General features: G+C 43.7%; 1 protein-coding gene and 1 pseudogene across 1 annotated transcript; one reads left to right on the top strand and one right to left on the bottom strand.

Moving 5' to 3' along the window:
• The window catches only part of LOC141074022 (uncharacterized), a 61,726-nt pseudogene extending 37,807 nt beyond the window's left edge, over positions 1-23,919 (bottom strand).
• Positions 1,992-6,103, top strand: LOC141074021 (uncharacterized). Its single transcript, XM_073561535.1, has one exon. The coding sequence runs from the start codon at positions 2,214-2,216 to the stop codon at positions 4,134-4,136; it is 1,923 nt and encodes a 640-aa protein (XP_073417636.1). The 5' UTR covers positions 1,992-2,213; the 3' UTR covers positions 4,137-6,103.
• Positions 23,920-26,143: the final 2,224 nt, after the last annotated feature.

Below are 26,143 nucleotides of genomic sequence, written 5' to 3'. Positions count from 1 at the left end.
CGGTCTTTACGATATATAGGAGGCTGAGAGTGCGGTCTGTATGATATATTGGAGGCTGAGAGTGCGGTCTGTTCGATATATAGGAGGCTGAGAGTGTGGTCTGTATGATATATTGGAGGCTGAGGGTGCGGTCTTTACGATATATAGGAGGCTGAGAGTGTGGTCTGTACGATATATAGGAGGCTGAGAGTGTGGTCTGTATGATATATTGGAGGCTGAGGGTGCGGTCTTTACGATATATAGGAGGCTGAGAGTGCGGTCTGTACGATATATTGGAGGCTGAGAGTGCGGTCTGTACGATATATTGGAGGCTGAGAGTGCGGTCTGTACGATATATAGGAGGCTGAGAGTGCGGTCTGTATGATATATTGGAGGCTGAGGGTGCGGTCTTTACGATATATAGGAGGCTGAGAGTTCGGTCTGTACGATATATTGGAGGCTGAGGGTGCGGTCTTTACGATATATAGGAGGCTGAGAGTGCGGTCTGTATGATATATTGGAGGCTGAGAGTGCGGTCTGTACGATATATTGGAGGCTGAGAGTGCGGTCTGTACGATATATTGGAGGCTGAGAGTGCGGTCTGTACGATATATTGGAGGCTGAGAGTGCGGTCTGTATGATATATTGGAGGCTGAGAGTGCGGTCTGTATGATATATTGGAGGCTGAGGGTGCGGTCTTTACGATATATAGGAGGCTGAGAGTGCGGTCTGTATGATATATTGGAGGCTGAGAGTGCGGTCTGTACGATATATTGGAGGCTGAGAGTGCGGTCTGTACGATATATTGGAGGCTGAGAGTGCGGTCTGTACGATATATTGGAGGCTGAGAGTGCGGTCTGTACGATATATTGGAGGCTGAGAGTGCGGTCTGTACGATATATAGGAGGCTGAGAGTGCGGTCTGTATGATATATTGGAGGCTGAGGGTGCGGTCTTTACGATATATAGGAGGCTGAGAGTGCGGTCTGTATGATATATTGGAGGCTGAGAGTGCGGTCTGTTCGATATATAGGAGGCTGAGAGTGTGGTCTGTATGATATATTGGAGGCTGAGGGTGCGGTCTTTACGATATATAGGAGGCTGAGAGTGCGGTCTGTACGATATATAGGAGGCTGAGAGTGTGGTCTGTATGATATATTGGAGGCTGAGGGTGCGGTCTTTACGATATATTGGAGGCTGAGAGTGCGGTCTGTATGATATATTGGAGGCTGAGAGTGCGGTCTGTACGATATATTGGAGGCTGAGAGTGCGGTCTGTACGATATATAGGAGGCTGAGAGTGCGGTCTGTATGATATATTGGAGGCTGAGGGTGCGGTCTTTACGATATATAGGAGGCTGAGAGTGCGGTCTGTATGATATATAGGAGGCTGAGAGTGCGGTCTGTTCGATATATAGGAGGCTGAGAGTGTGGTCTGTATGATATATTGGAGGCTGAGGGTGCGGTCTTTACGATATATAGGAGGCTGAGAGTGCGGTCTGTACGATATATAGGAGGCTGAGAGTGTGGTCTGTATGATATATTGGAGGCTGAGAGTGTGGTCTGTATGATATATTGGAGGCTGAGGGTGCGGTCTGTACGATATATAGGAGGCTGAGAGTGCGGTCTGTACGATATATTGGAGGCTGAGAGTGCGGTCTGTACGATATATTGGAGGCTGAGAGTGCGGTCTGTACGATATATAGGAGGCTGAGAGTGCGGTCTGTATGATATATTGGAGGCTGAGGGTGCGGTCTTTACGATATATAGGAGGCTGAGAGTGCGGTCTGTACGATATATAGGAGGCTGAGAGTGCGGTCTGTATGATATATTGGAGGCTGAGAGTGTGGTCTGTATGATATATTGGAGGCTGAGGGTGCGGTCTTTATGATATATAGGAGGCTGAGAGTGCGGTCTGTATGATATATAGGAGGCTGAGAGTGTGGTCTGTATGATATATTGGAGGCTGAGAGTGCGGTCTGTACGATATATTGGAGGCTGAGAGCGTTCTCTTTTGCACACTGTACAGCTTGCAAAAAGGCACACGTTTTAGTGGGAGAGGCCAAAAAATGAACACGTAATAAAACTGTTTATGGTAGCCATAGGGTGGGCCCTAGGCATCCCAGTCCGACCCTGTTCATCCAACAAGATTTTCTATTAGACTGTGAACTGTCCTTGTCTTGGTAAATAAAGTTTATTACAAAGCTTGCCATTTTTATGGACAGTTTAAGTAGAAATGTTCAAATATATAAAACTCAAGGATATTTTATTAAAAAATAATTGTTTTTTTATCTTAGCAGATGACTATAACAGGAGATCAGAGGGACAGCTGACATCTTCAACTTTTAAATCTGATGATCTTGAGATCATACGAGATAGAACTGAAGTGATTGCTGTTACTCCAGATATATCATTATCCATTCACAGCAAAGATTTCTCATCTGATCCTTTGAAACAGGTCCCATCTTCTGATTCATTAATGACTACTAAGGAAAATCAAAGTCACAAAAGAGGCAATAAAAAGCCAACTGCTCCTAAAGCAAAGAAGTCATATTCATGTTCAGAATGTGGGAAGTATTTTACATGGAAATCACATTTTGTTACTCACCAGAGAACTCACGCAGGAGCGAAACCTTTTTCCTGTTCAGAAGCTGGGAAATATTTTGCACAGAAATCAAATTTAATTAACTACCAGAGAGCTCGTCCAGGGGAGAAGCCTTTTTCATGTTCAGAATGTGGGAAATGTTTTACAAAGAAATCAACATTTGTTACCTACCAGAGAACTCACACAGGGGAGAAGCCTTTTTCCTGTTCAGAATGTGGGAAATGTTTTGCAAAGAAATCAACTTTTGTTACCCACCAGAGAACTCATACAGGGGAGAAGCCTTTTCCCTGTTCAGAATGTGGGAAATATTTTGCACAGAAATCAACTTTTGTTACCCACCAGAGAACTCACACAGGGGAGAAACCTTTTTCATGTTCAGAATGTGGAAAATGTTTTGCACATAAATCACAGTTTGTTACCCACCAAAGAAATCACACAGGGGAGAAGCCTTTTTCCTGTTCAGAATGTGGGAAATGTTTTGCACAGAAATCACAATTTGTTACCCACAGGAGAACTCACACAGGGGAGAAGCCTTTTTCATGTTCAGAATGTGGGAAATGTTTTAACAATAAATCAGATTGTGTTAATCACCAGAGAATCCACACAGGGGAGAAGCCTTTTTCTTGTTCAGAATGTGGGAAATGTTTTGCACGTAAATCACATTTTGTTATCCACCAAAGAACTCACACAGGGGAGAAGCCTTTTTCATGTTCAGAATGTGGGAAATGTTTTAACAATAAATCAGGCTGTGTTAAGCACCAGAGAACTCACACAGGGGAGAAGCCTTTTTTATGTTCAGAATGTGGGAAATGTTTTAAATGGAAAATAGATTTTGATCGCCATCAGAGAACTCACACAGAGGAGAAGCCTTTTTCCTGTTCAGAATGTGGGAAATATTTTAACCGGAAATCAGATTTGGTTAATCACCAAAGAACTCACACAGGGGAGAAGCCTTTTTCCTGTTCAGAATGTGGCAAATCTTTTAACTACAAAGGGAATCTTGATGAACACCAAAGAACCCACACAGGAGAGAAGCCTTTTTCATGTTCAGAATGTGGGAAACGTTTTACTCAGAAACCAAATCTTGTTAAACATCAGAGAATTCACACAGCAGAGAAGCCATATTCATGTTCAGAATGTGGGAAATATTATAAATGGAAAATAAGTCTTGATAGCCATCAAAGAACCCACACGGGGGAGGAGCCTTTTTCCTGTTCAGAATGTGGGAAATGTTTTACTCATAATTCAAGTCTTGTTAAACATCAGATAATTCACACAGCAGAGAAGCCATATTCATGTTCAGTATGTGGGAAAGACTTTAAATGGAAAATAAGTCTTGATCGCCATCAGAGAATTCACACAGGGGAGAAGCCTTTTTCCTGTTCAGAATGTGGGAAATATTTTAACAATAAATCAGATTGTGTTAAGCACCAGAGAATTCACACAGGGGAGAAGCCTTTTTCATGTTCAGAATGTGGCAAATGTTTTAACAATAAATCAAATTGTGTTAAGCACCAGAGAACTCACACAGAGGAGAAGCCTTTTTCCTGTTAATGTGGGAAATATTTTAACCACAAAGCGCTCCTTGATCGCCATCAGAGCAGGCACACAGAAGTGAAGCCTTTTTCATTTTCTTAATGTTGGAAATATTTTACTTGGAAATCATCTGTTAATAAACATCAGAGTCGTCACATAGGGGAGAAGACTTTTTTATATTCATAGTGTCGGAGTAGTTTTAACCCAAACTGAATCTTCTTAAATGGGTTGTCTCTTGTCATTCCTCATGTTTGCTGACATAAAACTAAACTTTATTAATTCCAAATGTAAAACTATACCCATAATTCACCCTCTGAAGGTTAGTCAGAAGGTGACTAATAGAAAAAAACATATACCCCACAGTTCAATATATCGGGTGAGGTGACGTATAAACACTCACTCTCCAAGCCTCTCATTTCTATGGGCTTCATCGTCCTCACCAAAGGCGACTCATCAGGAGACTATTTAATATTGACCTATATTCAAGCGAGACTAGACAAAAAAAACTAAAATCATGTATCATGTTATCCGAAACAGTCAGAAAACTAGCCCCATATTGGCAGATCCCAGACCTCAAACTATTTACTTCGGAAGCTTATAAGCCACTCCAGTGTCAGGAATAGATAGTATGATTTTGAATTTACCAAATGGCGGCAATGAAACAAAGAGTGAAAAATTTAAAGGGGTCTGAATACTTTCCATAGCCACTGTAAAAATAACTCCTCTTTATTAGGTAAAGTATAAAAGAATTGCAACATTTTCCGATACCCGTCGCGTCTCCATTTTTTATGATCTCGCATTGGGTGAGGGCTTATTTTTTACTTGCCGAGCTGATGTTTTTAATGGAGACCATTTTGATGCAGATACGATCTTGTGATCGGCCGTTATTGCATTTTAATGCAACGTTGCGGCAACCAAAAAAAGTAATTCTGGCGTTTTGACCTTTTTTCTCGTTACGCCATTTAGCGATCGGGTTAATTCTTTTTTATAGTGATAGATCGGGCGATTCTGAACGCGGCTATAACAAGTATGTGTATGTTTGATTTTTTTATTGCTGTATTTTGAAAGAGGGGTGATTTGAACTTTTATATTTTTTTAACATTTTTAAAAACTTTTTTTTACTTTTGGCATTGTGAAGACTTACAGCATTGTATCTTAATTAACCAGATGAATATTTTTTAGCAAACGAAGAATAATAGAATGTTATCTGTATGTTGGCTTTAAATGTAAGTGTTGATTTCTGGTTGGTCAAGAAAACAGATTTTTGTTTGTGTCAGCCGGTAATATTGACATCTATACATCCAAAGGACAAGAGACAGGACAGCAGCCACAACATCATCACAAGGGACACGGATCTATCATTCTATAGGAAACAACCTAGGGGTTTTCAGCCTCGGTTGGAAGAATACAGATCTGCTCCATTGACCATCGCTGAACCATGGATACGTTTGGAGACAGGTTGTGATCCTCGGATCAACTGGCCTTGTACCTTGTATGGACTGTCAATTTCCTATGCTTGTCATTACCCCCTGTGTGTGTGTGCCACAGGTGGAGTTGCGACCCTGGAAGATCTGTAGTCACAGCTGCTATTATCCTGGCGGGTCAGTGGAGGGTGAGACTCTGTTGTGTTCCCCATCTTGGGTATTTTTCTGGGACTGTTCTATGTGTTAGCATACAAAGAGATAAACTGCACGGCAGGGAAATCACGGCCGCCACATGTGCTCGGTGCGATACTGCTCAGTGAGCCATGATGAGCTCATGTAACTGGACACTTCGGGTGCACACCAAGTAAAGAAAGTGTGGACCCGCAGAAGCGCAAAATGGCCGTCGTCACTCGCATACTCCATCTCCCTGAGGACACGCTGTGAACTGCTTGATCAATAAAGAACAGACTTTTTACACTGGTGAGTGCCACCTCATCTTTTCTTCGTGTTCTATGTGTTATCTGCCTGTTCTGTGGTACAATAAAGCATGGCCACACTGTGTTACCCTCACCCTGTGTTGTCTGAGTAGCGTTTTGCCCATGTTAAAAGGAGAGCGGGAGATCGGCGGGATGATCCCTGGTCCGTGCGGTTTTGGCTAGTGAGTGGAGTTCATAGCATTCCGGCAGTGACAAGCATAGAGGTCTGCTGGAGACTTCTGGTTCTCATGCCAACCCATCGGTGACCCATGATCCTGTGACGGGGTCACCGATGGGCGGGATTTCCGGTGCACTTGCTGGAAGTGCGCATTAAATGCCGCTGTCAGAGGTTGTTCGGGGCAAATGGCAGCTGTTCAAAATAGCTGACGTGCCGGAAAAGATGTCGGCTCACCGCCGGAGCCCACATCAAAGGGAGGAAGTATATTTACACCCGGTGTCGGAAAGGGGTTAAAGGGGATTGTTTTTACAGAGCCAGAAGTGGTAATCAATCATGTATACATACAAATAATTACAGAAATACACAGCTTCTAATGATAAATAGTATAGAGTTACCACAAGAAAATATAATTTGTGTAAACCATGTGTAGATATAAAAATTCAGGCAAATGTCAAATGTTGTAGCTCCATCTAGTGGCCATGTGCAAAAGTGCCATCAGAGTAAAATGTTGGCGTGACACCTAATAGTGGTTGGGACATACCCCTGATGGCTTATTGGTGCAAACCGAGCGACCTGGGGCAAATGCCAATCAGAGGTCACAGGGAGCGAGTATACCCCACGTGGGTACATGCATCTGTGACGCCCCCGGGTGGTGTGTCACGTGCGGGATCCAGGAAACAGCGTCACACGCCATCCCGGGTAACTCCGCCTCCAGGCACCTCTGATTGGATGGTGTCACACCGAAGAGGAGTGACCGGAATGACACTGGATGGACTCGTCGCCATGGAGACCGGACTAGGCCACACCACGCGAGAGTTCAGCATCCCCAGTGAAGCAGGAGGTTCAGGATGAAAACCTGTTGGTAAGACCAAGATGAATAATGCTGCATAGAGCCATCTGGTAGTGATCAATCAGGTAAAGTGATAGTGAGGGGGGTCTGGAAACAAAACTGCATGTGAAAAGTGCCAAATGTGACCCCACCAAGTGACCAGTGAGAGTGCAACTGTGCAACGGGTAAGAAAAGAGAATAAACAGTGATATGGTAAAGATATAAAGAGAAAAGCAGCTTAATAACAGTGATGATAATAAAATCTATGGGAAGTGTTTGTGGTGAAGTGTATACACTCCTAGAAATGTTTCCTCTACAATATAGAGATATAAATGATCAGTATTAGGACGTGTAACAAAGAGGAATCTGTTATTATATAGAGAGAATGTAACGAGCAATAAATGACGGGAATAATCGGGAATGAAATTGTTATTAATAATATAATGAGATCCCAGCACCTGACACTTCCCGGGATATATGGGCTTATATTAGAATCCCAATTACCAACTGGAAAGATAACAACAAAGGGAAAAGGGCGGAACAAAAAACAAGCCCCAAACACCTCATAACCCACAATGTAAGGGCAGAAAAATACCGGAAAATATAAGTTTCTATTCACACTGCAATATTAGTCACATGTGATCTGTGTCTCTTCCAGAAGAAAAGTCATCACAGTGTCATTCCCCATAATAACCGTATAGAGGAGGAAATGATCGCGGAGAGAGAGTCCATTGTTAGAATAGTGGGGAGACACAGATGGGATCCTGTTGTGAGTTCATTTTTCCCTTCACCAGTGAGGTCTGATGAACTCCCTCTTCTGGCGAAGGAAGATAGTGAGGCTGATTACCAAACAGCTGAGCAGGTAGATGATGACTGGGTCACAGGAACTGATGACTGGATATAAGGCAGCCGACGCCCTGCTGCCTTGCCGGTGATTTTCCTGCTGGATTCTTGGAGACCAGTCTGATTTCTGCTTCTCAAAGTGAAGTTTTGCTCTGCCTTTTGTACACTTTAGTTCTGGTTTTGTTTGCCTTGTTTTTTTTTGGAGTTCAGCCATCCCCGGCCGGGGGTGAGCTGAATTCCATTTTTTCTCTGATCTGTTGATCTCTGGCTCTGTCTTCAGAATATACCTGAGTGCTGATATAGTCTTTTGAAGCCTAGCGACTTCAGGGCCTGTTTCTCCTATCAGACGGTTGGGACATTTTTTGGATAGGGTTTTTTGCGGATTGCAGACAGCAGCTTTTCTATCCTGTCCTATTTAGTTAGCTTGGGCCCCATCATTTGCTCATCCTATCTTTCTATCTGTGTTAGTGTTTTTCATCTTGCTTCACCGTCATTATATGTTGGGGGCTGCCTATTGCTTTGGGGTCTGCTCTGGGGCAGTTTAGATTTCCCCTTTCTTTCTTTAGGCCTATTTAGTTCTCCGGCTGTGATCGAGGGGTCTAGGGCACCGTAGGAACCCCCCACGGCTACTGCTAGTTGTTGTGGATAGGATCAGGGGTCTGCAATCTGATAACTGCCAACTTCTCTGGTTTTCTGGACTTAGCTATTATTTTTGTTTTTTCCTCCTTCGGTGACTCATCCATAACAGAATCACCGGCCATACCGCAGATCCTAGGGTACTCAATAGCAGGAAAGAATTGTAAAAAAAAAAAAAAAAGAAGGTGTCAGAATTTCTTTGTGTATATTTTTTCCTCTATATCTCTGAGGCCGTAGGGGGAATTTTTTTTCTCTCAATGGAGAGGAAGCAATTGTCTGATCATGTGGAGCAGCTTGCTGCGGAAGTGCGGGGAATTTCCGCCTATCTTACTCATTCACATGCTGCTGAACCAAAGATCCCTACTCCTGATGTGTTTTTTGGGGATCGGTCTACATTTTTGAATTTCAAGAATAATTGCAAATTATTTTTTTGCCTTGAAGCCTAACTCGTCGGGGAGCTCCGCGCAGCGGGTTAAAATTGTCATCTCTTTGCTGTGCGGCAATCCCCAGGATTGGGCGTTTTCTTTGAAACCTGATGATCCTATTCTAAATAATGTGGATGCATTTTTTCAAGCCTTGGGGTTGTTGTATGATGAACCTAATGCTATTGATCAAGCTGAGAAAGCCCTGTTGGCAGTGAGCCAGGGTCAGGATTCTGCAGAGTTATACTGTCAAAAATTCCGAAAGTGGGCAGTCCTTACTACCTGGAATGATGGTGCCTTGGCAGCTCTCTTTCGGAAGGGTTTGTCAGAAACCGTAAAAGATACTATGGTGGGATTTCCTGTTCCCTCTGGTCTTGACGATTCTATGTCATTAGCCATTCAGGTTGATCGGCGTTTGCGTGAACGCAAGACCGCACGAGAGGTTTTGCCACATGTTGAACAAATGTCTGAACCTATGCAATGTGATAGAGTTTTGTCCAGGGCGCAACGTCAGGAGTTCAGAAGGCATAATAAGCTGTGTTTTTTTTGTGGAGATGCCTCGCATATTATGTCTGTCTGCCCTAAATGAGAGAAACGTTGTGCTCACACGTTTTCTGTGGGTGGTGTTCAACCTAAGTTTCTTCTAGCAATTACTCTGATCTGCTCCCTGTCCACATTTTCCGCCAAGGCTTTTGTGGATTCGGGAGCAGCTCTGAACCTGATGGACTTGGATTTTACTAAACGTTGTGGATTTCCTATGATGCCTTTGCGGACGCCTATCCCTTTGAGGGGTATTGATGCGACTCCTTTGGCAAAAAATAAACCTCAGTTTTGGACCCAGGTGGTAATGCGGGTCGCCCCAGACCATCAAGAAAATTGCAGATTTTTGGTGTTGCATAATTTGCATGATACCATTGTTCTGGGGTTTCCCTGGTTGCAAATCCATAATCCAGTTTTGGATTGGAAATCTGTGTCTGTGGTGAGTTGGGGTTGTCGGTGTGCCCTTAGCGATGCTCCTGTTTTCTCCACCTCTCCCCAGTCGCATGATGTTCCTGACTATTTGGCTGACTTTTATGATGAATTTAGTGAGAATGAGTCTGCGTCTTTGCCTCCTCATAGGAGTTATGACTGTGCAATTGAGCTGAGCCCGGGGTGTAAATTTCCCAAGGGTCGTCTTTTCAATTTATCTGTACCCGAGCACGAGGCTATGCGATCCTATATTAAGGAGTCGTTGGAGAAGGGTCATATTAGACTATCCTCTTCACCTTTAGGTGCTGATTTTTTTTTCGTGGCTAAAAAAGATGGTTCATTAAGGCCTTGTATTGACTATCGTGCCCTCAACAAAATTTGTTAAATATCAGTATCCGTTACCCCTGATTTCTGATCTATTCTCCAGAGGTAAAGGTGCTTGCTGGTTTACCAAGCTTGACCTCTGGGGGGCGTATAATCTTATTCGCATTAAGCATGGGGATGAATGGAAGACGGCGTGTAATACTCCGGAGGGACATTTTGAGTACCTGGTGATGCCTTTTGGGCTCACTAATGCCCCTTCTGTCTTCCAATCCTTCATGAACGATATTTTCCGAGACTTTGTGGATAAATTTTTGATTATCTATTTGGATGATATTTTGATCTTTTCCAAGGATTGGGACTCCCATGTGGAACATGTTCGGACTGTGTTCCGGATTTTGAGGGAGAATTCCCTGTACTTCAAGGGATCGAAATGCCTTTTTGGGGTACAGAGGATTTCATTTTTGGGATTCATTTTGTCTCCGTCAACTATTGAAATGGACCCGGCCAAGGTACAGGCCATTTATGATTGGGTTCAGCCCACTTCTTTGAAGGCCCTTCAGAAGTTTTTGGGTTTTGCTAATTTTTATCGGAAATTTATAGCTAATTTTTCTAGTATTGCCAGGCCATTGACTGATTTGACTAAGAAGGGAGCTGATGTGCTGAATTGGTCTCCGGAGGCTGTTTCTTCCTTTCAGGAGCTGAAGCGAAGATTCACTTCTGCTCCGGTTCTGCGGCAACCTGATGTCTCACTCCCGTTTCAGGTAGAGGTGGGCGCCTCTGAGATTGGTTCAGGAGCTGTTTTGTCCCAAAAAGATCCTGTGACATCTAAAATGAATCCCTGTGCTTTCTTTTCCCGAAAGTTCTCCCCATCCGAACGTAACTATGATGTGGGGAATCGGGAACTGTTGGCCATGAAATGGGCATTTGAGGAGTGGAGACATTGGTTGGAGGGAGCTAAACACCAGGTCGTGGTCCTTACTGACCACAAGAATTTGATTTACCTAGAGTCGGCCAAACGCTTGAATCCTAGACAGGCTAGGTGGGCCTTGTTTTTCACACGTTTTGATTTTGTGGTCTCTTTTCTTCCTGGCACTAAGAATGTCAAGGCAGACGCCCTCTCTAGGAGTTTCTTTGCTGATTCTCCTGTTGTGACCAAGCCTGCTACCATCTTAGGTGAGGGGGTAGTTCTTTCTGCCATCTCGCCCGATTTGAGACGTGCTCTGGAAGAGTTTCAGGAGGACAAACCTGAGCATTGTCCCAGTGGAAAGCTGTATGTTCCTGACCAGTGGAGGAAGAGAGTGATGTCTGAAGTTCATTGCTCTGCATTGGCTGGTCATCCAGGTATTTTTGGTACTAGAGATCTGGTGAGTCGGTCTTTTTGGTGGCCCGCCTTGTCTCGTGATGTCAGGAATTTTGTGCAGTCCTGTGGGACTTGCTCCCGGTCTAAACCTTGTTCTCGCTCTAGTGGGTTGTTGATGCCTTTGCCGGTGCCCAAGAGGCCATGGACCCATATTTCAATGGATTTTATCTCTGATATGCCTGTCTCTCAGAGAATGACCGTTATTTGGGTGATTTGTGATAGATTCTCTAAGATGGTCCATCTTGTACCACTCCCTAAGTTGCCATCTTCCTCTGAGTTGGTGCCCTTGTTTTTGCAACAGGTAGTTCGCTTGCACGGGATTCCTGAGAACATTGTGTCTGACAGAGGAGTTCAGTTTGTGTCTAGATTTTGGAGGACTTTCTGTTCCAAGCTGGGAATTCAGTTGTCCTTCTCCTCTACGTTTCACCCTCAGACCAACGGGCAGACGGAGAGAACAAACCAGACTTTGGAGTCGTATTTGAGATGTTTTATTTCCGCTGATCAGGATGATTGGGTTTCATTTTTGCCCTTGGCCAAATTTGCTTTAAATAATAGAGCTAGTTCTGCCACTTTGTTGTCACCTTTTTTTTGTAACTTTGGGTTTCATCCTCGATTTTCTTCAGGGCAGGTGGAGCCTTCTGCCTGCCCAGGTGTTGAGACTGTGGTGGAGAGAATGCACCAGATCTAGGACCAAGTGGTAGATAAATTGTCTCTCTCCCAGGAAAAGGCCCAGCGGTTTTCCAACCGACATAGGACCATTGGTCCCCAGTTTAAGGTGGGTGATATGGTTTGGTTGTCATCAAAAAATATCGCTATGAAGGTGGCTTCTCCTAAGTTTAAGCTTAGATTTATTGGACCTTACAAGATTTTGGAGATTATTAATCCGGTCTCTTTTCGGTTGGCTCTTCCTGTTACGTTTAAGATTCATAATGTGTTCCATAAGTCCTTGTTGAAGAGGTTTGTTGGTTTGGGGTGGCACCTCCTGACCCTGTATTGGTTGAAGGTAACATGGAGTATGAGGTAGAGAAGATACTGGATTCCTGTCTGGCTAGACGGAGACTCCAGTATTTGGTTAAGTGGAAGGGTTATGGTCAGGAGGATAATTACTGGGTCTCTGGCTCTGATATTCATGCCGAAAGATTGGTGCGTGCCTTTCATCGGGCTCACCCGGATCACCCTGGTGGCATGGATGAGGGTTCGGTGACCCTTCCACAAGGGGGAGGTACTTTTGTGAGTTCATTTTTCCCTTCACCATTGAGGTCTGATGAACTCCCTCCTCTGGTGAAGGAAGGTAGTGAGACTGATTACCAAACACCTGGGCAGCTAGATGATAACTGGGTGGCTGGAATTGAGGACTGGATATAAGGCTGCCGACGCCCTTCTTCCTGGCTGGTGATTTTCCTGCTGGATTCTTGGAGACCAGTCTGATTTCTGCGTCTTAAAGCTAAGTTTTTCTGCTCTGCTTTGTACTCTTCAGTTTTGTTTTTGTTTTGCCTTGTTTTTTGGGAGTTCTGCCATCCCCGGCTGGGGGTGAGGTGAATTCCATTTTTGTCTCTGATCTTTTGATCTTTTGCTTTGTCTTCAGAATATACCTGAGTACTGGTAGAGTCTTTTGAAGCCTAGCGACTTCATGGCCTGTTTTTCCTATCAGTCGGTTGGCTCATTTTGATAGGGTTTTTGCGGATGGCAGACAGCAGCTTTCCTATCCTGTCCTATGTAGTTAGCTTGGGCCCCATCATTTGCTCAACCTATCTTTCTATCTGTGTTAGTGTTTTCATCTTGCTTCACCGTCATATGTTGGGGGCTGCCTATTGCTTTGGGGGCTGCTCTGGGGCAGTTTAGTTTTTCCCCTTTCTGTCTTTAGGCTATGTAGCTCTCCGGCTGTGATCGAGGGGTCTAGGGCACCGTAGGAACCCCCCACGGCTACTGCTAGTTGTTGTGGATAGGTTCAGGGGTCTGCAATCCGATAGCTGCCAACCTCTCTGGTTTTTCTGGACTTAGCTGGTATTTTGTTTTTTCCTCCTTCGGTGACTCATCATAACACCCACCTCCACCTTGCTGGCGTCTGAGTCGGAGAGGAGCTCTCTGGCTTTACTGATCCAGCCTCGGGCCCATCCATCTGGCCCATCAAGATTCACTCTCATTTTATCAGTCCATAAAACCTTAGAAAAATCAGTCTTTACATATTCCTTGGCCTAGTCTTGACGTTTTATCTTATGTTTCTTGTTCAAAGGCTGGTTGTTTTTCAGCCTTCCTTACCTTGGCCATGTCCCTGAGTATGGCACACCTTGAGCTTTTTGATACTCCAGCAACGTTGCAGCTCTGAAATATGGCAAAACTGGTGGCAAATGGCAACTTGGCAGCTTTACGCTTGATTTTCCTCAATTCATGGGCAGTTATTTTGAGCCTTTTTTTATCAACACGTTTCTTGCGACCCTGTTGGCTATTTGCCATGAAACGCTTGATTGTTCGGTGATCACGCTTCAAAAGTTTGGCAATTTCAAGACTGCTGCATCCCTCTGCAAGACATCTTACAATTTTTGACTTTCATAGTCCGTCAAATCTCTCTTCTGACCCATTTTGCCAAAGGAAAGGAAGTTGCCTAATAATTAAGCACACCTTATCTAGGGTGTTGATGTCATTAGATCACACCCCTCATTACAGAGATGCAATCACCTGATTTACATAATTGACAGTTGGCTTTCAAGCCTATACAGCTTGGTGTAGGACAACATGTATAAAAAGGATGATGTAATCAAAATACTCATTTGCCTAATAATTCTGCACACAGTGTATATGGGGCCCATCATATACTAGAGCATCATATGGGGTTCATTATTTATGGGGAATCACATGGAGCCCATTATATGAAGCATTACATATGGGGACCAGTATATTTGGAGCATTATATGGGGCTCATCATACACTGGAGCATTATAAATGGGGCCCAATATACACTGGAGCATCATATGGGGCCCATTATATATGGAGCATTATATAGGCCCATCATACACTGGAGCATCATCCATGGGGACCATCATACACTGGAGCATTATAAATGGGGCCTATCATACACTGGAGCATCATATAGGGGGCCCATTATACACGGGAGCATTGTAAATGGGGCCCATCATACACTGGAGCATCATATACGGGGCCCATTATACACTGGAGCATCATATGGGGCCCATTTTATATGGAGCATTATACAGTATAGGCCCATCATACACTGGAGCATCATCCATGGGGGTCCAGCATATACTGAAGCATTATGTGGAGCTCATCATATACTGTATGGAACATTATATGGGATAAATTATTTATGGAGCAATATATGGGGATCATTATTCTGTATAGTGCACTATGTGGTGGCAATAATACTGTATGGTGGAATATACTGTCCAGTTTTTGAGATATTGTAGAATTTAAAATAGATACCACTCATGTAATGTAAGAAGTGAACTATTTGTCATTGTACTATACCTATATTTCTCTGCCGTATCGGAGCATCATGAATTGTGGTATGTGTTAAAGGGGCCCACTGGGACTTTTTGGCCTGGGGCCCACGAAAACCTGGAGCCAGCCCTGCCCCCCCACAACTTTAGCCAAATAACCCCCAGTTTTTTTTTAAACACAAACTTTATTTCAAATTTTCATAAACAATGCACCGTTTCATATATTAAAACGTATTTCCAATAAACAGACAATAACTTAGCCTATCCTCCTCCCATCCAACCCTCCCTTAAGCTAACCCTAGTCATCATACATTTTCGGTAACCCCCCCTCGCAACTTCGCACACACTATATGCCTAGACCACTTGGAAAACACAGATTACAATCACCACCTCTGTGATATAGCACCACGTGTTTTATCCCCCCGTCCCAACCCGGACCTTACACCTCACCTTCATTAATCACCTTCAATTTCCCCAAAGTGCCATGGATATCTTCCAATATATACCATTCTGTATACTTAAAGGGAGTTACTATTTTCCTTATTTCCTCTTCACCGCACTGTTGTACTATGAAATTCCTCCATTTTTTGAAAAATTTACCCGTCAGGCCCTCCTTATTCCTTTCCGCCTCCAGCTGTTCGATTCTGAGTAATGATTTAATCTGCCTCAACGCCTCTTCCTCTGACGGCACACTTCCTTCAAGCCATTTGGACAATAAAGCCCTTTTGCCTATGATAGCCACTCCATGGAACAATTTTGGTAATTTGGGCCTCTGGTCCCCCCCTCCTGCTATTATTTGCCCCTTGTTCCTATAATGGAAGATCCACAGCAATGGATCCAGTTCGACTTCCACACTCCCCACTTTTTGTATAAATGTTTGCAATCTTTTCCAGAATTTCTGGCTCTCTGGGCATTGCCAGATCCCATGAAACAGGTCCGTTTTTGACCATTTACATTTGGGACATTGGATCACTCTGTTTATCTGTTGTGTATTTGGGATGTTAAAACCATAGATTGCTCTATGCATCAACCGAAATTGTGTATCCCTCCACCCTTCATTAATCACCTCCTTCCTCATCGTCATCCACCCCTGCAATATCTTGTCCCCTACTTCGACGTCCTCTAATTGTCTTGCCCATGCTCTCCAGATTTGTTCTGGGCATATTGGAATCAAAACCTCCCTCATAGCTTTATATAAAGCTGAAATAGTGTTCTCATGTCGATCTTTCATAATAATTCGGTCCATGTCATTCGTCACCTGTTCCATACTAACATCCCTCAATTGTAACATTAACCCTTTTTCTATCTGTTTGTATTGAAGGATTTGGAATGTGGATAGCCCATATTTTGTCACGATTTCCTGGTATGTCAGCCATCTATTTTCCGTTTCATGTAATAGATCCGTCACCCCTTCTATCCCCTTATTCCTCCATTCTGAAAATAATTTATTGTCCCTTCCCGCTGGGAAATCTGGGAATTTCCATATATTGAGATGTTTGGAGATTCTCCAGGACAAACCGAATTTTTTCCTCACTGCTTTCCAAGCCATCACCGTATCTCTACATACCAGTGAGTGTTTGATTTTCTTCGGTATGTTAGCCAATGACGTGTGAAGTAATGCCCCTAAATTCCAGGGTTTACAAAACTCACTCTCTAAACGTATGTCTGAGTGCCCGTTTGTCTTCCTTAACCAGTCTATGGCGTGTCTCATCAGGCATGCCAAGTTATACCCTCTAATATTTGGCATTTTGATGCCTCCTTTTTCCAAAGATTGCATTAATTTTTCCGTTTTGATTCTTGGTCTTTTCCCCCTCCACAAGAATGTCGAGAATGCTTTATTCAGTCTATTTATGTCTGTATGCTTCAATAACATGGGGATTGTCTGCATTGGGTAGAGTAACTTTGGAAAACTCATCATCTTCAAAAGATGATTTCTACCTAGCAATGATAGCTGTAGCCCTTCCCACATCCTTAGTTCCCGTTCTATTTTCTTTATCAAAGGTTTGTAGTTCAATTCGTATATCGACGCTGTTGTACGTCCCATCTGTATTCCCAAATATTTAAGGTGAGACCGTGCTATCGGTATCCCAGAGATGCCATCTCTTGTTCCATCGGCAACCATCAATTGCATCTTTTGCTCACACAGAAACAAAATTTCACACTTTGCTCTGTTCAATTTAAAGCCTGATAAGCCCCCAAACTCCTCTATCTGTTTTATCACTTTTGGGAGATCCCTCTGAGGGTTGTTCATAAATAGTATGATATCATCCGCAAATAGGGCTGAACACAATTGTTCCTTCCCGACCCTAATACCTTCGAAACAATCTCCTTCATTTAACAGTCTAGACAATGTCTCAATGGCCAGATTAAACAGGAGGGGTGACAGTGGACATCCCTGTCTAGTCCCCTTGCTCAATGGGAAAGATCTTGACAGGAACCCGGGCGTCGCCACCCTCGCCTGAGGATTCGCATACAATACCCCTATGAATGTACGAAAGGCTCCCCTTATCCCCATGTTATCTAGTACCGTCTCCAGCCATGTCCACCCCACGCTATCAAACGCTTTTTCAGCATCAAGTGTGACCATGGCTGGACACTCCTCCTTTCAAAGATCCCTATGTCTAATGGCATCCATTACCAGCATAGCCCTCCGCACATTCGTCACCGCTGCCCTCCCCTTAACGAACCCCGATTGTGCCGGTGATATTAAATTTGGTAGTATCTCCGCCAATCTATTGGCCATCAATTTGGCCAAGATTTTGAGATCTTGGTTTATTAATGAGATTGGCCTATAGTTTGCTGGGTTGTCTAGATTTCTGTCCCCCTTGGGTATCAATTTTATGTACGCAGTGTTAAGGTGTCCCGAAATTCCACCTCCTCTCATTATTTTGTTATACATTCTAGTCAGGATCGGTGCTACCTGCTCTCTCATTACTTTATAAAATTCCCCATTAAACCCGTCAGGTCCCGGTGCCTTGTGTACGTTCAGATCTCCTATTGCCGTCTGTACTTCTTCTAATGTTATTTCTGCATTCAATCTAGACAGCTCTTCCGTATTAATTTGCGTGAGTTTTATGTTTTTCAACCAGTCATTTTCCCTGCCAACCGTCTCTTCCCCCTTACTATATAATTTTGCATAGTAATCCCCCAGAATCTCAGTAATCTCTTGTGGGCTTGTCGATTTGCTCCAGTCAGGTCTAGTCATGTTAGTTATCAAAGTCATTGGTCGTCGACCTTTTGCCAGATTGGCCAATAGTCTCCCTGCCTTATTGCCAAATTTGTGTAAATCAACTTCCTGTTGTGATCGTATCAGATCCTCCCTTTTCCCCGCCCAAGATTGAAATTCCTGTCTTGCTGCTTTCCACTCCTCTTTTGCCTCTTGTGTCTTGTTTTCTAGATACCATGTGTACTTCTCTCTGAGGGCCTCACTTGCAGCCTGGTATTGTTTGTGGGTATGTTTCCTAAGTTTAGCTACATGTCCCATCAATCTTCCCCTTAATACTGTTTTTGCTGCTTCCCAAAACAACATTATATCCGCCTCATGTTCACTATTGGTTCTGCTATAGTCTTCCCACCATTCGTTCAGTGTTTTGGCAAATTCCTTGTCTCTAAGTAGAAACGACGGAAACCTCCACAAGTAGTCCGTCCCCCTCAGTGTTGTATCAGTGATTTCTAGAAGCACAGGGCTGTGTCCGATATCACCATATCTCCAATAGCCACATCCCTTACCTTATGCATCAGAAATTGGTCTACCAAAATGTAATCAATCCTGGACCACGCTTCGTGTGGATGCGAGTAGTGAGAATATTCCCGGTCATTTGGGTGAAGCATTCTCCAACTATCTTTTAAATTTGTGTCCTCCAAAAGCTTGACCATTAATCCTTTTACCTCCCTGATTGGTCTGCCGTCGTCTCTACTATATCTCTTATCTTCCCCCCTTGAAACCACTGCATTTAAGTCCCCTCCGACTATCCGTTTGAGTTCTGTGTCTTTTCCCAATTCAGTAGTGATAAAGTTAAAAAATGAAGTTTGTTCATTGTTAGGGGCGTATATGTTATATATATATCAAACTCTCCCTGTGGACTGGTAAGCTTAATGTGAATATACCTCCCTTCTTCATCATTGATCTGAGACACTATCGTGTGATTAAAATTTTTGTTAATTAGAATCATCACCCCTGCCTTTCGTCCCAGGGAGCCTGACCCAACTACTTTTCCCACCCATAGTTTCTGCATACGGAAGAAATCCCCCTGGGGTAGGTGTGTCTCCTGTAGTAATGCTATATCGACTTTCAGTCTTTTGAGTTGCCTCAATATCATCATGCGTTTATGTGGTGACTTCAGTCCTTTCACATTCCATGTCACTATTCTAACCATTGTCCCAATTTCTCAAGTATTTCACGTCGACATGTGGTCTTTCATATGTGTGGTGTTGTGACCCCTCCAAGCGTTCGGTGCGCCTATAACGTTGCTTTCCCTGAACCCATCTGCTCATCCTAAATCTATTATCAACTAACAACCCCTCAACTGTCCCCCCCTTTACAGTCAATCGTCTCTTCACTTCCATTTTTTCTGTGATGCTCCTGGCTCCGCAACTCCCTCTCAGCTCACTGATTAGTAATTACCCATAGCCTATCCCCCATTCTTCTGCTCCCCACTATATCAAGGCAAGGCCTTCTTGGTCAATAATCTTGTCAACATACAATACCCCTTCCCTCCTTTCCCATACACCTTGTTTGGTGCCTCTGAACCCAATCTCCCTCTCCTTCCTAACGATATGGTCCTCCCAGCACCCAATAGAGAGATTTGGAAGAGAATCCCGGACCCCCATGAACGCCAAAGCTCCTCTACCCCCCAGAGTATGCAGGATCCCAGGATCCATAGAGACCAAAGAGGAGGGGAGAATCAAAGAGAAGATGTAAGAAAAGGAAAAAAAAAATGTCCACCTCTACTTTCCGTCATTCCCCCCCCCATAGGTCCCCCAGTTCGGTCCAAAATGATATATCTTCTCCTTAGAGTCTCTCTCAAGGCGCTCCCCTGCCCCGGTCTCCAGATTTGCGTGGCGGCGATCTTCTTTCCTTGGGATTCCTCATATGGAGCTCCTTCCCCTCCTCTCTCCTCTCCCTCCATTCGTTCCGGCCCTCTTCTCGAACCTCCTCCTCACTTTCCCCGCATCGACCACCCCTCCTCCCCGAAGATTCTCTTGTCTGGTCACTTTCCTCCGCCTCCTCCATCCATCTCCCCGCCTCTTTCAAGTCCTTTGTCACAAAAAAGGATCCATCTTGTCTTGTCACTCTCAGTAGGGCAGGGTAGAGCAACTGGAACTTTATACTTTTGCGGTACAGTGTAGTGCAGATCTTGCTGAAGGTCTTCCTTTTCCGGGTGACCTCTGCCGAATAGTCTCCAAATATCAATACTTTATGTCCTTGTAAAAACAATGGGATCCTCCTTCCTCTAAATGCTGGCAGCAACTCTTCTTTGTCCTTATATTCCAGGTATTTTATTATGACTTGGTGCGGTCTGGCTGTTCCAGTCGCCCCCGCATTGTCTTCCTTCCCGCTCGTTCTCCACATGCCTGGATTCTCTCTTACAGGTCCCACTCTGTGCACTCTTTCCACTCTGCAATTATGTGTCAGACCCAGCACCTTGGGGAGCTCTATTTCACAAATGTTATCCAATTGTCGCATGCTTATAGATTCCGGCAGCCCCACCAGCCTTAAATTGCTTCTCCTGGATCGGTTTTCCAAATCCTCCAGTTTGTCTTTTATAGCCTGGGAGCCCTCCGACATCTCCTTCAACTGCTCCTTTAATGTTATCACCTCGTCCTCTGCAGCTGATATTCTTTGTTCCGCCTCTGCCATCCTGGTTCCCTGCTGTGTGACCTGTTCTTTAATGGAGGATAGCGCAGCCCCCACCATAGCCTCCAGGGACTCTTTTATCCTGTCTGCCAGGTGCGTTGCCACTGCCCCAGCCAAACGGTCATAGTCTATCTGCATGTGTTATCTGGCTGCGCTGCTGGGCTGCCGACTTTTCGTTCTGCCTCTCCCCTTCCTCCTCCACCAGGCTCTGCTCACCTTCCTGCAGACCGCTGTATCCCGCGTCTGCCGCCATTTTATGGTCCCATGCTGTGTGGTCTCCCTCTGCAGCTCCTTGCTTTAAGTGCTTGCCGCCACTCCGGAGAAGGTACCGCTCCATATACCGATATCTCCTGCTCCCTGCCTCTCGCTTTCCACTGTCTCTCGCGGCCGTGGGGTGTTCTGTGTCGGTCTTTGTAGCTGAGGATTGCACGGAGCTCTGTCTCCTGCGTCCTCACATCAGAGCGCCGGAACCGGAAGTCCAACCCCCAGTTTTTAATGGGTAACTATTATTATAAAGTAAATTAAAGTTGACAAGCTTAAGTAATAAGAATTGATGGCGTTGGTATTGCAATGGGCATTTTAGTTGTGTTTACAGTCCTCCACTCCCAGCCGACTTTTCTTCCCCATTGACTTGCACTGGGTTTCGTGTTTCAGTCGGACCTTCGACTTTTCCCGATATTCGGCCGATTTCGTTCGACTCGACTTTTGAGAAAGTCGGGTGACCCGAAAAAAGGTTATGTCGCTCATCTCTACTCCCAAGACCTCCTTCTCTCCTCCACACTTATTCGCTCCTCACCCAACCGCCTCCAAAACTTCTCCCGAATTGTCCCCATCCTCTGGAATTCTTTGCCCCAACACGTCCAGCTATCAACCACACTCGGATCCTTCAGACGGAACCTGAAAACCCATCTCTTCAGGAAAGCCTACAGCCTGCAATGATCCCCGCTGCCCCCTCACCACTACTGAAGCTACCACCTCACCATCACTGGAGCTGCTGCAACCCCCCCAACCTACTGTCGCCTTCCCCATCCTGTAGAATGTAAGCCCGAAAGGGCAGGGTCCTCTCCCCTCTATATCAGTCTGTGATTGTTTGTTTACTGTAAGTGATATCTGTAATTTGTATGTAACCTCTTCTCATGTACAGCACCATGGAATCAATGGTGCTATATAAATAAATACTAATAATAAAAATAATAATATTGCACTCATTTCTTGACAGACCGCAGCACGGCCATTAGTTAGAAGCTGCTAATGATCTTTGGAGCAGGTAAGTTTTCCCTGAGTGGTACATATTGGGCCGTCTGAAGACTGAGTTTAGTCTAGGACAATTTGTCTGCACTACTAATTAACAGCAGTTCCAATACCAAACTAAGGCAGTCCCTATAGGAGAAAACACAAGAATTATACTGTATTGTCACATACTATCTATTCCTGACACTGGAGGGGCTTATAAACTTACCAAGTATATAGTTTGAGGTCTGGGATCTGCCAATATGTGGCTAGTTTTCTGGCTGTTTCGGATAACATGATACGTGATTTTAGGGTTTTCTTCATCTAGTCCCGCTTGAATATAAGTCAATATTAAATAGTCTCCTGATGAGTCGCCTTTGGTGAGGATGAAACCCGTAGAAAAGAGAGGCTTGGAGAGTGAGTGTGCATATGTCACCTCACCCTATATACTGAGATGTGGGATATTTGTTTTTTCTATTAGTAACCTTCTGACTAACCTTCAGGGGGTGAATTATGGGTATAGATTTACATTTGGAAGTAATAAAGTTTAATTTTATCCTTTTGTCAGCAAACATGAGGAATAACAAGAGATAATCCCTTTAAGAAGATCCAGGTTTGGTTAAAGCGATTCCAACATTCTGAACAAAAAAGGGTTCTCCCATATGTGACATCGCTGATGTTTATTAACAGTTGATTTCCAAGTAAAATATTTACCACATTAAGAAAATAAAAAAGGCTTCTCCCCTGTGTGACTGCTCTGATGGCGATCAAGAAGCGCTTTCTGGCTAAAACATTTCCCACATTCTGAACATGAAAAAGGCTTCTCCCCTGTGTGAGTTCTCTGGTGTCTAACAAGATTCCCTTTATGGATAAAACATTTCCCACATTCTGAACATGAAAAAGGCTTCTCCCCTGTGTGAGTCCTCTGGTGCCTAACCAATGTTGAGTTACGATTAAAACATTTCAAACATTCTAAACATGAAAAAGGCTTCTCCCCTGTGTGAATTCTCTGGTGAACAACAAGGTCTGATTTCTGTTTAAAACATTTCCTACATTCTGAACATGAAAAAGGCTTCTCCCCTGTGTGAATTCTCTGGTGACTATCAAGCTCTGATTTCTGTTTAAAACATTTCCTACATTCTGAACATGAAAAAGGCTTTTCCCCTGTGTGAATTCTCTGGTGAACAACAAGGTCTGATTTCTGATTAAAATATTTCTCACACTCTGAACAGGAAAAAGGCTTCTCCCCTGTGTGAGTCCCCTGGTGCCTAACCAATTTTGAGTTACGATTAAAACATTTCCCACATTCTGAACAGGAAAAAGGCTTCTCCCCTGTGTGAATTCTCTGGTGGTATACAAAATGTGATTTAGATGTAAAATATTTCCCACATTCTGAACAGGAAAATGACTGATTTGCGTTAGGAGCAGTTTGTTTTTTAATGCCTCTTTTGTGACTTTGGTTTTCCTTAGTAGTCAGTAATGAATCAGAAGATGGGACCTGTTTCATAGGATCAGATGACAGATCTTTGCTGTGAATGGATGATGATATATCTGGAGTAATAGCAATCACTTCATTTGTATCTTGTAGGATATTAAGATCATCAGATTTAAAAACTGAAGATGTCAGCTGTCCCTCTGATCTCCTGGTACAGTCATCTGCTAACATAATAAAATAGTACTTTTTAATAAAATATCCTTGAGTTTTATATTTTTGAACATTTCTACTTCACTTGATATTTTTATGGACAGTTTATGTAACAAAAACTTAAATTTACAAAACAATGACAGTTCACAGTCTAATAGAAAACCTTGTTGGATGAGCCAGTAGTGTGTGGTGTTCAACTGTTGGTTCATTCTGCCTCCCAAATATCGAATAAAAAGAAACCAATCAATGTTATGTAGGCGAAAATAATACCAATTCTCATCTCACAAAAAACAAGTCCCCACTCAGGTCCATCATCTGTCAATGGAAAAACAGAGGTTCCCACACTATTAGTGGCTCAAAGGCTGTTGAAAAGCAACAAGGTTTCCATAAACCAATCCAGCAAAATCCGCTCTCACTTCGGAGTCTTGCAGTGTGCGCAAACAACATTTAGGATCCCTGTATTTAGCAATATTATAGTGAGGAGAATCCACTTAATTTGCGGTGTCTCCTGGAGCACAATCTGGGCACTATGTGCTGGGTAATAAAATGGCAAATGTGTAATTTTCACTCTCCAACATCCACTGCGTGTTAATTTCCGGAAAGTGGCTGTGGAGTCACAATATTCACTCCTCCTAAGGATTATAACCCTCAGTGAATTAATTTATAAAATGGAATCACTTTATGGGGATTTCTACTATTCTGGTTTCTGTCATTTAGTTATATTAGGGCTTCTGCATATGGTGTGTCCAATCTCATCTGGGATCTGTTCCTGCTGTCCAGCTGGAGTAATCTGCTCCCTACTTCAGCCAATTGGAAAGTACCACACCCTACTAAAGTGCAAGGCACATGGCCGGAATCTGCCAGATACAGCGCTGTTCTCCTCTGGTTCAGTCCTCTGTGCTCAGCTTGCGGCTTGTGTATTTGTTTCCTGTTGTGACAGTGGCCCGTTTACTGACTACTCTTGTGTCTTCTGATTCTGTATTCTGTCCTTCTGGTTCTGACCCAGCTACCTGACTATTCTTACCATCTAACACCACAGAATAGCAGGTAACACCATGGTCCAAGCCTAGGGGTCCCAGTGTAAGTCCAGATCCTTGTAATTGTGTTAAAGGGCGATGAGCAAGGCAATCCTTGGGATATGGAGAGTAGAGAAGATAGAGCCAAGCATGTTCATGGGGGACATCTTTTGAGCTGCCAGGTGACCATGAACAGAGCTCCCAATACATTGTGTCTGTAAACTATTCCAGCTAGATCTGCATTCAAATAGCTAAATATATATAACAAAAATGGGGCGCACCAACTGTACCAATCACAAATATATAAATGAAGGTTTAGGTGCAGCAACAGTGGAATAATAAACATGAGAAGAGAAGAAAAAGAACCACTGCAAATAGCGCACACTGAACCAGTACAAAAACAATGTTTTATTGATGCAGCAATACAATTAAAAACATAATAAAAACATATGAAGCATCCCACAATATATAACAGTGAAGTATGGCATATCACACTTATAGATTATGCTGTAATAACCTGTATATCAACCATGTGGTCCAACCTCACTGCAATAAATCACAACAACCACCCCATAAACCTGCTCATGGAGACCAAGGGCCCTAATATTGCACAATCACTGCATGAAATAATTCCATTCATGTGTCCCTAAATATTCACTGGTTAGGGCACACAGGCCATAATAAGCCAACAGCAATATGGCCAATGCCCACAATCCAATATTCAATTGTACCACACAAAAATTACTCCAGAGCAACCAATGATAAGGTCGCAGTGAAAATACAGCTATAACCGAGTGGGTGCTACACCCAGGATCATACCCCACGCGTATCGCCGCAACCCATGCGGCTTCATCAGGGGAGCTAAATAGCTAAATGGCGCTCCTTCCCTTCTGAAGACTTCCATGTGCCCAGACATTAGTGTACAATTGTATGTAGGGTATAGTGCGAAGCTGGAAAATAATTTGTAAGATTCATTTGTTTTCTATTATCCTTTGTGAAGAATTCCAAACTTATCACCACATAAAGTGACACACGTCAGATATTAATAATGGGGCCTGATTAGGAACTACTGAAATGATCAACCTCAACAGTCTTCATCAGTAATAAATGAGCAGCTAGTGGTGAAACCTCTCTGGGGTAATTATATGGGGCTCGGTGACGTCACAATCTATACTATCGTAAGGTCCAATATTTCTGTCAGATGAGTTTCAAGAAGAAATATTCGGCATTTAAAGAGAACTGTGTATAAGGCCGGGTTCACACGTCCTGATATTTCCGGTACCGGAGATGTCCATGTGTGTAATACTTGTGGTACATGTGTGACAACTGTGTGCAGCATCAGTACCACATGGACGGCCGGC

This window comes from Dendrobates tinctorius, unplaced genomic scaffold (genome assembly GCF_039654945.1).
Source record: "Dendrobates tinctorius isolate UK_male_01 unplaced genomic scaffold, ASM3965494v1 ptg000322l, whole genome shotgun sequence".
NCBI classification, from domain to species: domain Eukaryota; kingdom Metazoa; phylum Chordata; class Amphibia; order Anura; family Dendrobatidae; genus Dendrobates; species Dendrobates tinctorius.
Note: the sequence above shows the minus strand (reverse complement) of the source record. Positions and strands in the feature narration are given on the sequence as shown.